The 15,716-nt window shown below is 43.7% G+C and overlaps 1 protein-coding gene across 1 annotated transcript; it reads left to right on the forward strand.

The window, feature by feature from the left end:
- Window positions 1–498: 498 nt before the first annotated feature.
- sin3b (SIN3 transcription regulator family member B) lies at window positions 499–15,392 on the forward strand. The gene is made up of 19 exons (XM_062395438.1): window positions 499–1,030; window positions 2,809–2,915; window positions 3,311–3,464; window positions 4,570–4,935; window positions 5,210–5,365; window positions 6,019–6,147; window positions 6,307–6,396; window positions 6,560–6,678; window positions 6,997–7,210; window positions 7,868–7,984; window positions 8,109–8,347; window positions 8,845–9,028; window positions 9,698–10,652; window positions 11,583–11,752; window positions 11,844–12,017; window positions 12,572–12,664; window positions 12,759–12,853; window positions 13,762–13,960; window positions 14,072–15,392. Exons 1-19 carry the CDS (start codon window positions 908–910, stop codon window positions 14,306–14,308), a joined length of 3,921 nt encoding a protein of 1,306 aa, XP_062251422.1. The 5' UTR covers window positions 499–907; the 3' UTR covers window positions 14,309–15,392.
- The last annotated feature ends 324 nt before the right edge of the window (window positions 15,393–15,716 follow it).

Below are 15,716 nucleotides of genomic sequence, written 5' to 3' on the forward strand. Positions count from 1 at the left end.
AATAAACTAATAGCTTAGGGGATTCCACTAATTCTAATGATACAATAAAGTTAGTTGGGGCTGTTTTCTTCTCCATATACATCCGGGATTGTTTCTGTATCCTACTGATCATGAGGAAGTCCTACCATGTTTCCTTCGCCTTTTGTTTGTGTGTGTCAATGATCCCCTGTGAAAAGATAAAAACAAAGAGGAGAGGAGATCAGCCTCTGCAGCTCTTCATCCTCGCGGGTTTGCTCTGTCTCCAGATGTCCAACACCGGTCCGGTGCTCGACGGGTGTCACGGCCCGAGCACGGTCCGCGGTCGGTGCAGCAGCAGCGGGCACAGCGGAGTAACCCGGTCGCCGGTGTTCATGTGGCCGCGGATGGAGAGACGTAGTTCTTTGTAGCAGTGAAGGGGGAGTGGAGCAATCTGATTCTTATGAACTCTGCTCCTCCCCTCGCTGCGGCTGCGCACTTCCATTTTTCACTTTTTTTCAGTTTCTCACTCCTACTCTGGCTTCCGGACGCCTCGAACAGACCGCTGCCGCCGAATTTAAAGAGACAGGCGATAGTTATTTTAAAACGACCAACGCCAACCATTGTCCCCGCCGCTCGTTCCTCTGCACTTCTCGCCTCGGCTCGCTCCAATTCGACGGCGATGTGGGCTCCGAGTCGCGGCGAGTAGCAGCTCGTCTGTCATCCCCCTCCACCGCGCTCCGTCCGTCCTTCCCCCTGCGCCGCCGAGGAGCCGACACTGTCCAGCCAGGCAAAGTAGAGGGCTGCTCGCTGGCTGGCAGGCGGGCAGGCAGCCTGGCTCCCCGGACCCAGAGGAAGGTTTGTCGGCTAGCCAACAACTGGAGGTAACAACAGCGGGAGCTTCCCTCTCAAGTTGTGGTCGCGGCTCCGGAGCCTCCCCGTCGCCGGGATAATGGCGAAGCTTCAGGCGCACAGCACCGCGAAGCAAATAAACCAAATTCAAGACAAGCCTTACGTGGTGACACAAAAGCAAGTGCAGCAGCAGCAGCAGCAGCAGCACTTCCAGAAGCTGAAGGTAAGAAGACGAGCGGACACGACACGGAGGGGAAAAGTCCCCTCGGAGTCACAACCATTTTGTGGGTCGGATCGCTGCGTTGTGATGTGAGGCTTTTTCCTCCCTCGGCGCAGAGAGTAGTGAAAGGAACGGCTGGCTAGCTCCGTTAGCTCGCTGGCCTGTTAAAAGTAATTCATCGCCAAACAGCCCAAACACCGGGGGTTTGGGGGGCGATGTGGAGGCTAATGGAGGACCTCGGAGTGACCGTGGAGCGGCACAGTTAGCGGGGGTTTGTTATTTACGATTGTCAGTAACAGCCGCTGGGAGCGAACGCTAACTCAAACCCTGCTTGTGGGAAGTTCCTCCTTGTTCGTCTTTTTTTTCTCTCTCTCTCTCGCTCTCTCTCTCCCTCTCCCTCAGCCACCCTGAACAAAGTGGGGGACGTCAGCCAGGCTAGCGGAGAAACGGCTACTTCACTTCGCTCAGCGGCTTCTTTTGTTGTCGCACTGTTTGAATCCGGTCCTCTTTTAGTCGTTTTGCTGCAAAGTCACACGCCAGCAGCGACCGAGCGCATTGTGTACACGTATATGTGGCGAGGTGTCGCAAGTGTTGGTGGAGTTATTATCGCCAGTAGGCTAATGTTAGCTTCAGCCCCTGTGTGTGTGTGGATGTGGATTATTTCCCTGAACAACGCTCCGTGTCGCTGGTCGTGAGCTGAACCCAGCGAAAGCAGGCTGGGACTGAAGGGAAAAACATGGTCCCGTGAACAAAAGCAGCCCGACGTCTCCTTGTGTTCATCCGTTTTATTTATTTATCCAGCGGCGGCAGGAGTACAGCCTGTACGGCTAACTAGTGCATTTGTAAACCAAGCACTCCAGCTGACAATGGACAAAGCAAACATCGCCTGTTTATATAACTTCACGCACAAAATGTCCACTCGGAGCGATCAAATGTATAATTTTGTGTGTGTGTGTACATGCACCACTTGAAGTGTGATGGCAGCGTTTCCTCGTATGAGCTCTGTTAGTGAGACACAGCGTAGGACAGACACAGGGACAAGCCATTGTCCTGTGAAACATGTTAAACCATCTGATTGCTCTATTATCTCTGGAAGTTGCTACTTCATCAACTCCACATGAGGCTGATCACACTCTGTGCTGCATTGACAGGGTTCACACACAAACACACACACACACCCTGGAAAACCTGGACATTTAGACGGCACCAGAGCAGCCATTGTAGTAATCAAATATGCAACATATTTGGGAATGTTACCGTCAGAGGGGCTCCTTTTCCTGAATTTTATTCGAAGATAAAAATGATTTGCAAGCAGAATTATTGAATCCTACTTCCTACTCAATTACACAGGAGAATGTTTACTCTGCATTGACAGGGCTCACACACATCCTGGAGAACAGAGACATTCAGAGAGTGCTCCTCCAGTCATGGAAATAATCTGGAAATGGATGGAAATCCTGGATATAATCATCATTGTCATTATTAAGGCCCTTTCATGAACCACCTACGTAAACTTCAGTGCAAATCTTTTTGTTTGATTTTCAACAAGCACAGCTTAAACTGTAACACCACATCTTTTGACTTCTGTGATGACATAATCTATTATGTCAACTAGCTGGTATCACAAGTTTAAAGTCAACCTTCTCAATTCCAGTCTACACTCTCTGAACTGCTCTGAAGGCGGATTTGAGTGAACTGTCTGGAAAGCTCCTGGACAATGGTTTTGTAAAAACAGAGGGAGCATTGAATGATCTCTTTTTTTTCCTCCCCACTCTCTTTAGGTTGAAGATGCCTTGTCATATCTGGACCAAGTCAAAATACGGTTTGCGAATGACCCCGGCATATACAACAAGTTTCTCGACATCATGAAAGAATTCAAGTCGCAGAGGTATTTATGCAGACAAAGAAAATACAAGTACATACACTATTAGTGGCCCATGAGATGTTGATGGTGGAGTCTGCATGAAGGATTTGATTAGTTTGCAAAACATTAGTACGCAGGGATTAACCACACGTTTTAGAGCTTTTATCAATAAGTGAGAAATGGCAGATAGCTTCCTGCTGTAATTAGGCAATCGTTTGTATTATCTTGAAATGTAAAATGTGTGGGATGACAGAATTTATAATTAGCGATTCAACTGTGCTCCTTACTACGCTGCAAGTCTCATTGATTCAGAGATCATTGTCGTTCTGAAGCACATGCGAGAGGAAGCTAATCTTTATTTGCCTCTGGTAACTCCTCTGTTTCTAAAATGTATTTTTCTCTTTTTTTCTCTTGAATAGCATCGACACACCAGGAGTGATAAACCGTGTGTCCCAGCTCTTCCATGGACACCCTGACTTAGTGTTGGGCTTCAATGCCTTCCTCCCACCAGGGTATCGGATAGAGGTCCCCAAGAATGGGATGGCTTTCCTCCAGTCTCCGTTCTCTACACAAGTGAGACTCTCTCCTCACAGCAGATGTTGATAAATTCTCATAGCTTGTGCTTTATTTATGTTATAACTATAAACATTTCAGCAGGCCCATCACAACAAATTTATTTGTGCTGAAAAACCAACAGACCTTTTAATTTCCTGAGAGGAAACCAGTTCCCCCTATTCTCTACTCAGACGACCTGATTTTGCTGTGATGGAGGCTTCACACCAAAACGAAGCAGCTAATTTGTCAGTTTTTAAGAAATGATCAAGACTAGAAGAGACTCTTTGATATTTTTTTTGGAGTTCCTCCCGGACTTCAATTTGATTTAAAGCAACAAATGATTTGCAACCAAATTTAAGGTTTTAGTTAAGATTCCAAGGTTTGAAAGGAGCAGAAATATGCCATGCTGAGTTGTGTATATATAACTAAAGTCAGTCAGGTTAGAGCGTTATTCCTTGTAGATGGTTTGATACACCTTGTCTAGAATCGAATACAAAGATTTAATGCCCTGTAATTCCAAACTGATAAGGTGACCTGATTTAAAGATATTTGTTTCAGTGCAGATTCAGTCTTATCTTAGTTTTAATATTTTGTTTATGTCTTCTTTAAGCAGTGTTGTAGATTTTGTTGTTTAAACCCATCCAGGCCAGAGAGTAAACTACCCGAGCCAGAACCAAACCTGCTAAGCATTCTGTTTTTGAGCCCGGTGCAGTGAAAGTAAGGTGCTCTGAGCTTGTGTAACACAAGGAGGGTATGTTTTTAGAGTATACAAAATAATTATGTAAAGTGAAGCTTCTCAATAAGAAATTACAGGGAAACAATCACTCCTGGTTTACTTTCAGTAACACCATATTTACCGACAGCCATTTTGTCTGTTTCATTTGTGTACTGATAGGGCCAAACAAAGATGAAATGCATGTTTTCACTTGGTTTTACCTCAAAGAATTTGTTGTTTATCTTTGGGTTATAGGAGACAGATTAGAGTCTCATAATATAGAGTGACTTAGGACACACCCACTGAAACAGTAGTGAATCTTAACTAAGGTAAACAACGTTATGTCTTATTTAATGCTCTTCTAATGATGTAGCTCAACATCCTCTTGTCTGTCCTTCATTGGTGCAGGTATCCCCGGGCCAGCAGGGGAAGAGTCTCACCACCCCTGCAGTGCCTGCAACCTCAGGTAGTGCCTCTGCCACCAACGTTGAAGCTGGACCCGCCCAGAACAGCGAGGTCAAGGCTGCCTCATCCGAGTCCCTACCCTCTTCAACCTCAGCAGGACCCACAGAGCCCTCTAGCAGGCTCTCTCTTCCGCTGACAAGCAGAGAGAGTCAGAATCAGGCCACCACCTCTTCTGTGTCCCCGCCCGCCTCAGAGACCAGCCCTGTGGAGTTTGACAGTGCCATCAGCTACGTAAACAAGATCAAAAACCGCTTTCTGGATCACCCAGAGATCTACAGAGCCTTCCTAGAGATTCTTCACACATATCAGGTACTTCAGAGGGAAAAGGTGGTGACTTGTATTGTTTTTATTTATTTGTAATGTAATGTAATACAGGCAAAGTAGTGTTCTGTAATAGAGCTGTCATTTTTCTTACTTTCCAGTCCCACTCCACTTCATTATTGTAGGCTTGTAGAAAAAGTTTACATTTCCACAGAAATCTATACTTGAACGAATACTAACCCATCTCCGATGTATTTTTGTTTTTAAATAAGATATAAGAATTCCTCACCTGATCAAATTTCCCCTCCTTACTCCTCTTTAGAAGGAACAGCTGGAGGTGAAGGAGAGTCGAGGCAGCCGAGGCAGCAGCGGCATGACGGAAGACGAGGTGTTTTCTAAAGTCGCCAGTCTCTTTAAGGGACAAGAAGACCTGCTGGCTGAGTTTGGACAATTCCTGCCTGACGCCAAGAGATCACTGGTCAGTAAAGCAGCACAAGACATACAGTCAATGTTCTGCCTTCAAAACAGATGACAACTAGGGACAGAAGGGACATAACCAATTTGTACTCAGTCGTTAGACCAGACCAGCAATATCTGTTTTGTTATTGTGTTTTCCCCTTTCAGTTTTTTTCACAAGCTCTGCAATTGCTACTGACATTTTGTAATTGTGCTACTGCTCAGAAATGTCATGCTGACAATATTCACTTTAATAGTAAGTACCATGTTAAACTTGTATTACTTATTTAGAAAAAGTAATCTTAAAATTCATGGACAAAGTGTCACAGATCAGTCTGAAGTAGAACTGAAAGCATTAAGTGAGTAAATTGAATGGCAGGCCATTAATTAGCAACTGTTTAGATTTTTTCTTTCTTTCAGACATAATTCAAGCAACTGTGTTGCGGGTGTTTGCTTCTCAAATGGGAATATTTGCTATATTTAGTCTCGGGGAACTATTATTGAATATATTTGAGTCTTGAACTGCTGAATGGGTCTTCTTTACCGTTTCCAGATTCTTTACAGATCAAATATCTTTTGGGAAATAATAAAGAACAATGTCATTTGCAGCCATAGTCTATGAAAGTATTATTAATAGATTTCACAACTTCTGTGTTTGTGCCTCCTCTCCTGTAGTTCACAGGGAGCTCATTGACTGGGGGGAAAGAGCAGCTGAAAAGGCCGGAGGAAGACGATGCGTTAACCAAACAGAACAAAAAGAGGCCCAGACCCATCCTACTGCAGCACATGTCCCCACTGCTGAAGGTAAATTCCCCTTTTACAATGCCAGTCGACATATACATGTCCTTGAAGTCAAAAAGGTTCAACAACATTTTGTATCATCCAAGGCTTCAACCACAATAACTTTGATAAGTGGTGTTTAAATGTGAAAATTATTAAGCTTTTGTTTTCCTTTTCATGTAGAAAAAAATGAAGTATTCCTGTACCAAAGATCAGTCCTTTGCCTCAGTTGGCAAGCACGGAGTTTTAAGAGAATTCTCCTTCTTTGATAAGGTGAGGCATAGTTTTCCTCTGTAGCAATGCTGGATTTCCTTTTTCATACTGTTCCTTTGACCCCCTGCCACTGTACTTCCTTTCCCTTCTGTCCTATATTACTGTCTTTACCTTTCTATAATGTGATTGGTCTAATTTCTTTGTCGTCCCACCCAACATTCAGGTTCGCCGCCTGTTTAAAAGCCAGGAAGTGTACGAGAACTTCCTGCGCTGCATCGCCTTGTTTAACCAGGAAGTAGTTTCAGGAGCAGAGCTGCTTCAGCTAGTCACTCCTTTCCTGGGGTAAGTGGGTGGGAAGATGATGGAGCTGGATAAATGTATGAAATGATTGAGTAAAATGATAAAAGTGGATAGACAAATTAATACGTAAAGAAGCTGCAGAGGGCCTGACAAATGTGAATGCTAATGTCTGGTTTTGTGTTGACGTTCAGGTCCATTTAAGAATTTGTCAAGTTATATCAAAAGAGCACTATTCAAGTCCTATTAACCACACCATATTCAAATTTTCGCAGTTTTTTTTATCTGAAAGGAAGTACTTGCTCTTTGGTCAGCTGCTCTTCTTCTTATTTATCTGTCAATTGTGATTTCATCTCCTTCCAGGAAGTTTCCTGAACTGTACACCCAGTTCAAGTCATTTCTCGGGGACAAAGAGCTCTCTCATGCTGTGTCAGGGCTGTCGGATCGCTACATGGAGGGGGGAGGGGGCAGGGAGGTGGATTATGCCTCCTGCAAGCGCCTGGGTTCTAGCTATAGAGCACTGCCCAAGACCTACCAGCAACCTAAGTGCAGCGGGCGCACTGCACTGTGCAAGGAGGTACGACCACAAACATTTCACTACGAGTTATCACTAGATCGGGGCTTTGCTGAACGGTTCCCTCTGGAAGTGTCTGAGAAACATTTTTCTCAGACACTGTGTGAATCCTTAAAGCCTAACAAACATGATAGTTTTGAAACAAACATTGTTTACATCCATGTTTTCATCTTTATTGCCTTTTAGTTTTGTATTGCTCCTTTTCTAGACCATTATTGTCACTTGTAGCTCAGTGGAATAACATCAAATCAACCTCATGCTTGTGTTTGTGCATACTCGTAAATGTATACATATGCAAACTAGAATGGCAGTCAGTTCACTACTGCCTTCGCCAGGCCCAACAGTCCCCTTAAATTCAATCAAGCCTGGATTTCCTAAAACGGCATTTCTACTTGATAGGCACATTTCCCAATCTTCTACCAAATTTCTTGGAAATCTGTTTGATAGTTTTTATCCTGCCGACAAACACACGGACAGGAGAAAAACCATAACCCCCTTTTTGTAGAGATGACAACACAAGGACCTATTCATAAACAGATTTCCCTGTGGTCATACATTTCTGAGGTTATGATAGAATGGTATTTTATCATGAAATATTTTTCTTGTAAAATGTTTTTATCCCATTGATAATAATTCATCAATGTATGCATTTTATTATAGGTGTTGAATGACACATGGGTGTCCTTCCCCTCCTGGTCTGAGGACTCCACCTTCGTCAGCTCGAAGAAAACTCCATATGAGGAGCAGTTGCACCGCTGCGAGGATGAACGATTTGAGGTACATACCTTTTTGGTTAAACATAACAAAATACTGTCTTTTCAAAGGAAGAGATATTGAGTTTAACACATAAAGCACAAACTGTCTTTCTAAAAACTTTATGTCTGTAATCCTCCACTTCTAGTTGGATGTGGTTCTTGAGACAAACTTGGCCACCATCCGGGTGCTAGAGAGCGTCCAGAAGAAGCTGTCCCGCCTTTCACCGGAGGACCAGGAACGATTCAGATTAGACGACTGCCTGGGCGGCACCTCTGAGGTCATCCAGCGTCGAGCTGTGTATCGTATCTATGGCGATAAATCCCCTGAGATCATTGAGGGACTGAAGAGGAGTCCTGCCACCGCTGTGCCTGTGGTGCTCAAGAGGTCAGGGCAGTCTTTTTCTCTTTGGTTTTGACTTAATGTCAAATTTAATGAATTCTTTTTTAAGACCGAACCCCTTTTGTTTATTGTTGACCTCATCTGACACGTGACACTGTCTCCTATTTCTAACCTTAATTGCATCCAATTTATGTTGATTAGACACAGTGGTGAACTGTTGTATCTATTCATCAACACTGAATGTAGAAATTGTAGGTGTAGGTTTGAAGTTTAGGACATTCACATTATGAGCAGGGAGATTTAACTCAGTGACATTAGGATGTAAACTCTGGTTTACTGATAGAAGAAATAAGATGCTTCTATCAATAAGCAGTGGTCTTTGTAGGTCCTGCCTCAAAAAAACATTAACCATATAGCAAAACTATAAAATAGTAGTCTTTGTATTTAAACCAGGCACATGGAAGTGCACTTGCACACATTAACACGACACATTCATGAACGTGACTGGGTTCTATCTTCAATAAAGTTGTTGTTCTCTACAGGTTGAAAGCCAAGGAAGAGGAGTGGAGAGAGGCCCAACAGGGTTTCAATAAGATATGGAGGGAGCAGTACGAGAAGGCCTACCTGAAGTCCCTCGACCACCAAGGAGTCAACTTCAAACAGAATGACATGAAGGCCCTGCGGTCAAAGAGCCTTCTCAATGAGATTGAGAGCGTCTATGATGAGGTAGAGCCCCTCTTCGTTTCTGCTGGTGTAGCACCGGGGCCTCATAACATGAAAAGATAATGAGGTGTGGCGTGTCATGACTTTCCTGTATATTTTCTATGCTAGCTTGAACCATACCAGAGGTTTGACCCAATAAGAAATTGTATTTTAAGTTTCAGTAACTTAAAACCCCTTTTACAATTTGAAATATGATCCCTTCACATTTTGAAAGAATGCATTCAAAACCAGCTGACTAAACAAAAGCCAAATTTCAAAGAATTGACCTCATTCTGGTGTTCAGTGACGGGTGATGAATGGGACAAGCTGACACCCAGTATTCATCTCAGCAAATTAATGTTATGTCTTATTTTCTGTTTTTTCTTTTTATTGTAATTCAATCCTTGACATTGTAGATTACCTTACAATCTTAGCCCAGGATTAAGTCACAAGAATTGATCTTCTGATGAGTTTTAGTCTGATATAGTTCAAAGCTACAGAAATGACAAAGTTTTGTCGTTTCCATTTATGTTGTTTTTTTGGTCCCCCTTGTAAACAGTTTCTCTGGTCAATAACTCCATTAGAGTTGTTCATCATAAGCTGTGGAATTTCAATTTACAACTCTGACTGTTGCAGTGTTTCCTTCCGAATTCTCCTAACTTTATCTTTGTGTTTTTTTTTTCTGTGTATCAGCGTCAGGAGCAGAGCACAGAAGAAGGTGGCATCGGTCAGCAGGGACGTAACGGCTCTGGTTCTGCCGCATCCAGCGAGCCTCACATGGTGTTCACGTATGAGGACAAGCAGATCCTGGAGGACGCCGCCTCACTAATCATCTACCACGTCAAACGGCAACCCACCATCCACAAAGACGACAAGGACCACATCAAGCGCATCATCCAGCACTTTGTCCCCGACCTGTTCTTCTCTCGCCGCGGTGAGCTCAGTGATACTGAAGAATGGACAGATGAGGAGGCTGAGCCTGAAGACGGAGGAGAGGGAGAAGGGGGAGAGAGGGGAGACAGGGGAGAGAGGGTAGAGAGAGGAGACAGGGGAGAGAGAGGAGAGAGAGGCGAAAGAGGAGAGAGGGGAAGATCAGCAGCAGTCCCAGTGCTAGGAGGAGCAGGAGGAAATGGTAATTCTAACAATGCATCAGGAGCAGCACCAGCCACAGGTAGTCAATCTCAACCCCAACCTGCCCAGCCACAGCCCCAGGCACAACTCCAGCAGCAGCTCAATGGCGAGTCCAGGCGAAGGCGCTGCAGCCCGTCCCAACCTGCGGAACCAGAGGCCTCCACCACCTCCAGTAGCATGAGTCAGGTGCCAGGGACCACCACATCCACCCCTGTATCTACTCCTATGGAGATGGGCTCTGGTACAGCCGGGGAGAAGGTGGACCTGCGCGACCCTGAAGCGGAGCACCAGAAGGAGCTGGACGGTGTCTACAACCTGTTCTTCGTCAACAACAACTGGTATTTCTTCTTGCGGCTGCACCAGACTCTGTGTACGCGGCTGCTGAAGGTGTACAGACAGGCTGAGCGGCAGCTGCTGGAGCACAGAGCTGAGCAGAGCAGAGAGAGGCTGCTGATGGCGGAGGGACGGAGGGAAAAAGCATGTGACCTGGCCATGGAGCTCCGCCTCAAACCGCCCAGTAAGTTCAGACACTGGTTTTTCGAAATGTTATAACGTTGTTATAATGTTTCAACAGGATAAATAACCTCAGAGTAAGAGGTGGGGTTTTGTTATTCTAGACCTTTCGTGGTGTCAGTTCAAACCTATAGTACCAGGATTCATGATGATCCAAGTCATAATAGATGATCCCATATTAGGAGGGCAACGGCTTATTTGAAAATATTCCAGATCTGTAGAGAGGCATCATGAAACAGCTCAATGTTTGTGTTTGGTTGTCTTAGCTGCTGTGCAAGATTAGTATCTTCGTCATTGAAGACATGAAGAAAATTGATTTATATTCCGTGTAAAGCCTGATCCATTTTTTTATTTTTTGACCTGCTTCACTTTTATCTGCTGTTAAAACACTCTGCAGAGAAGGTCTGCAACTTTTTATGATTTTCATAATCAAGTAAACTACCGATTATCATCTCAATTCATCGATTTTAATAGTCAGAACTATAAAACTTACAAAAACTACTATCACGCTATCGTTGATTACAATGCGACCTCACTTCCAAGTACAACTTCGGTTTAGTCCGTCCAAAAACATTTGATTACGATAATAAAAGACCAAGAACACAAACAAATTCTTACACTTGAGAACCTGGAACCGTGAAATTTGGGTTGTTGTCTTTTGCCTGAAGGAGAGAGTAATCGATCAGAAGATTTGCAGATTGATTTTCTTTGGATGGATTATTTGTTTCAGCTCACCTGCAGACATCAGGCAACAGTCTGAATGAATTAAATTATCATTAAAACCCACTCTAAATACCTTGTAGTATTTACGCTACAGAAGAGCATAGTTTGTCCTAAACATGTCAGAGAGCTGCTGTGACAACAGATCAAGTCTGGAAACTGCTCATGTCATAACTTCATTAAACACATTGTGATCGCATGTTGTTTTTACCAGGCGAGGTGGAGTTGGAGGAGTATTACCCGGCCTTCCTGGACATGGTGCGCAGTCTGCTGGATGGAAACCTGGACTCCAACCAGTACGAAGACACGCTGAGAGAGATGTTCACTATCCACGCCTACATCGGCTTCACCATCGACAAGGTCATCCACAACATCATTCGACAGGTAAGGGGGAATTTGACTATTTCTCAAGGTTGTCTCCTGTCACATTTCTCTGCTGCTGCTGTGGCTAACTCTCCACCGTGTCGTTCCTCAGCTGCAGCACCTGGTGAGCGACGAGGTTTGTCTGCAGGTGGTTGATCTTTACTTGGCTGAGAGGAAGCGGGGGGCAGCAGGGGGGAACCTCTCCTCTCAGTGTGTCAGAGCGGCTTGGGAGACGAGCCACCAGTGGAAAGCTGAGAGAGTCATGGCTGAGGAGAACTGCTTCAAGGTGGGCATAAATGAATATAGTGCTGTTTTTATATATTTGGCTCTGAGATCTTGACATATTACCATATATTTACCAAATTCTCTGCAGTGGAGATATAGTGTGCACATGTCCAGTCAGTTTATAGGCTGGCCTGCTCATATTTTTCACAATGCATATAAATGCACGAGAAAAGCAAAACACATCACTAATGGATGTTTTTCAGGAATCATGATCATGATTTTAAAAATAGAGCTGCGTTACTAAAGGTGAATCATTTTCAGTAGTTTCAGTTCAGATCTCATCCACTTCATTTTTCTCAAGATGTTTCCAGCATACGGTTGCCACGGTTGGTTTTAACGTTGTTAAACGGTGTTCAGGCATATGCAGACTATATAACTTACCAACCGACCAAGTCACTATTTACATAACTAAATACTTAGTCTGAGGCTGTAGCAGTTCATAGATTTTAACAACCTGAATCTTTCCAGTGTAAAAATGAAACCTGGTTTTATTCTCCTCCGGTGAGTTTATTTCAATTGATTTACTAAAGCTTCTGTGCATTGTGTTGTCATCAGGTGATGTTTATCCAAAACAAGGGTCATGTGACGATGACCATTGAGCTGCTGGACACTGAGGAGGCCCAGGCTGACGACCCGTTGGATGTACAGGTAAACACCCTTTGGTTTTTCTGACTTGAAATGAATAATCTGATTTTGAACAAAACTTTCAAACATGGTGGCACTTGGTCTCTTCCTCCCTCAGTGCCTGTCGAGCTACATGGAGCAGTTTGTAGGAGCAGAGTCTAGTCTGTGCTCACAAGCAGACGGCTACTTCTTCAAACCTGTATTTCTGCCCAGGTAGGACACTTCATATCTATTTGACGTTTAGACCAAACCGATCCTCTTTAAGTTGTACTCTACTGTCTCACAGCTCCTTTCATTATATTTTGTCTGAAATTAGCTGAACTTGTGACTAAACTCTTCATACACCTGCACTAGATCTTATTAGGCTTCTTCTCTGTTTCCTTCATTGATTTCTCACTTGAAACACTTTAGTATAATCATATAATATTCATACAGTCAAACTGTCACTTTGTCAAAAAATCCACGTTGCTCACTTTGCTTTCCTAAGTGTAGAAAACTCACACTACTCCTCAGATGCTTTGGTGTTGTTAAGTCCTTCAGTTTTGTTGCAAAACACTGTAACATTTCTGGCATACTTTACTGACAGGTCAAAAAAGCATTCAATAGGTCAGGGTCATGGTAAGCGCCCTCTGCTGGATCCTTAGGCAAACGACCTCAGTTGGACTGATGCACTTCTAGACTGTTTTGAATTCTAACTGTTCATCACAGGTTGAATAAAACTCTCCTCCCACGTAAGAATGAATGAAATTATGAATAAATCAAACAGCTGTAATACTTAGTAATGAAAGTATGTAAGTCATAATTTGAAGAAAGCACCTCAAATCATGAATCTTTGAGTGCAGGGATATTGGTGGGATTGCAAATTAAATTGTTTAGATATTCTTATACTATTAATGATGTTCTAACAAATGTATTTTAACAAAGCCAACTGCTTTAGCACAACTTTCATGTGGTGCATAAAATGTTGTTTTGAAATGTATCTGACTTTTATTGTCATGCTGTTACAGCTCCACTGTCATCAACCTTTGTTGAGTTTAACAGGGTCTATGACTTTACCACATCGTAGTTCAGACTAAAGTTTCTAGATGTGATAAATGTCTCTAACGTGTCTTTTCTCGTAGGAACCTGCGGCGGTTCCGTCGCTGGCAGGTGCGGCAGGTGGAGGCGATGCGCTGCAGGAGAGAGTGGCACCGCCAGCTGGGCGTGGAAAACGCTGGCAGTTTGGACTGTCGCTTTAAACTCAACACTCACAAGATGGTGTTTGTCATGAACTCTGAGGACTACATGTACCGCAGAGGAGCGCTGGTCAAGTCCAGGAAGGTAGCGTAGCATCTGTTTTCATGTCCTACATTTCAGTTTGTGATGTGAATCTGAGAGTCCGGCTTTTTCTCCTTGTGCGGTGTCTCATAAATATTTCCCCTCTCTATACAGTCGCAGCACAGAGTGGCAGCGACCCAGCACGATCGCTTTGACAAGTGGCACCAGGGCTGGCTGGCCGATCACGTGACTGCCTCGGCTGAGCGCTCGGTGCAGAACTGGCTGATGGGCGAGGAGGAGGAGGACATGATCCCCTGCAAGACCACCTGCCTGTCGACCGAGGTGAAAGGCCAAGCCGTCAACAGATACCAAGTTCATTACAGCAGTAGCAAAGCCCCGGCCTCACCGTAGAGGCCTGCGCAGAGTTGGACGTGCAGTACACACACTCACACACACACACACACACACGCATACATACAGGTAAATGCATGGACTTACAGGACATTTATACACTAAACACAGACATGAACAGCTGCATTCACACTTCTCCACAACATGTTCGCTCACTCACTTCCACTCACAGATGAAGAAACTATCAGAAGAAAACCGAGTGAAAGAGTGAGAGGAGAAGTGATGTGGAGAAATGGACCAACACACAGACAGTGCAGTAATAATCAGTGGGAGTAAAACTCGGCCCCGATGGACGGGCCGAGACGGACACGACAGCACAAACGGAGATCGTCTTTCCTCATCCCTCTGACTCCTCTGCTGGCACGCAGCAGCAGCAGCAGTCGATGGGACAGAGACGGTCGATCAGGCGAGAAGTTCTGAGATCATGACATTTGTTTTCAGAAATGTGAATGTCTGTTTATTTTTGTTTATTTTTTTCCTTTTTTTAAGTCAAGTGTAGTTTTTAGCTTCTAAAGCCAGAGAGCCTTCTGCTTGTTGGTTGATTTATGCGTGTTTATATGGAGAGATAATGGTAAACGTGTGTATGTATGTGTATCCAGCTCTTCATTTTGTCTGTTTGTATGCCCAGTACAGGCTCTACAACTCCAGTAATTGCATTATTACTGTATGTGCATATATATACAACAGGGATCCTGTATTTTTATATATGCATCTACTCGAGTTAATTGATACATCTGAAGATCATGTGGTTCTTTACAGTGTTTGCTGTCGGCCAACTCTAGATGTTTGCAGTCTGTTTCTTTTTTGTATCTTTTATTTTCCCCTTTTTTGTGTTGTAGAGATACGAGTTATCACCAGGGTAACAAGGAGTCCTTAAAAATAATTGGTTTAATATTGATGAAGCAGTCAAACTATGTATCATATTCCTGATTTCACCAAATGTTTACTTTGCATCGTCTTCTCTTTTTTTTTTTTGCATACTGACATTGAAAATAAAAGCAAAATATCAGTGTTAAAATAGAATGTATAACATTTATCCTGTATCAGTTATCATAAAATAAACAACCTAGTTGTGACCTTCTTAGATGTTGACTGGTAGCTTGTTTGCTCATTAAGACGCAGCTCCCAGAACTGATCCATTGGTTTTACTGTGCGTTGATAACAAATCAAGTTTGTCTACTGGCTACATGTCAAATTATCAAACTATATCTGACAGTCTCTCTATGGAGGCTGCATTGTTTCTTGTTGTAGCCCCAACTGGAAAAACTAAGCACCCTTTGAGTGTTTATGAAAGCTGAAGGTTACCACAGGTTCTCTGTCATGTTTGGAAGGGGAGGATGAGGTGCTACATGCAACTTCACCACTAGATGTCACTAAATTCGACACACTGCGACTGTAAAGTCAGGAT

The sequence above is a fragment of the Platichthys flesus genome, chromosome 9, assembly GCF_949316205.1.
Source record: "Platichthys flesus chromosome 9, fPlaFle2.1, whole genome shotgun sequence".
In the NCBI taxonomy this organism is placed as follows: Eukaryota; Metazoa; Chordata; class Actinopteri; order Pleuronectiformes; family Pleuronectidae; genus Platichthys; species Platichthys flesus.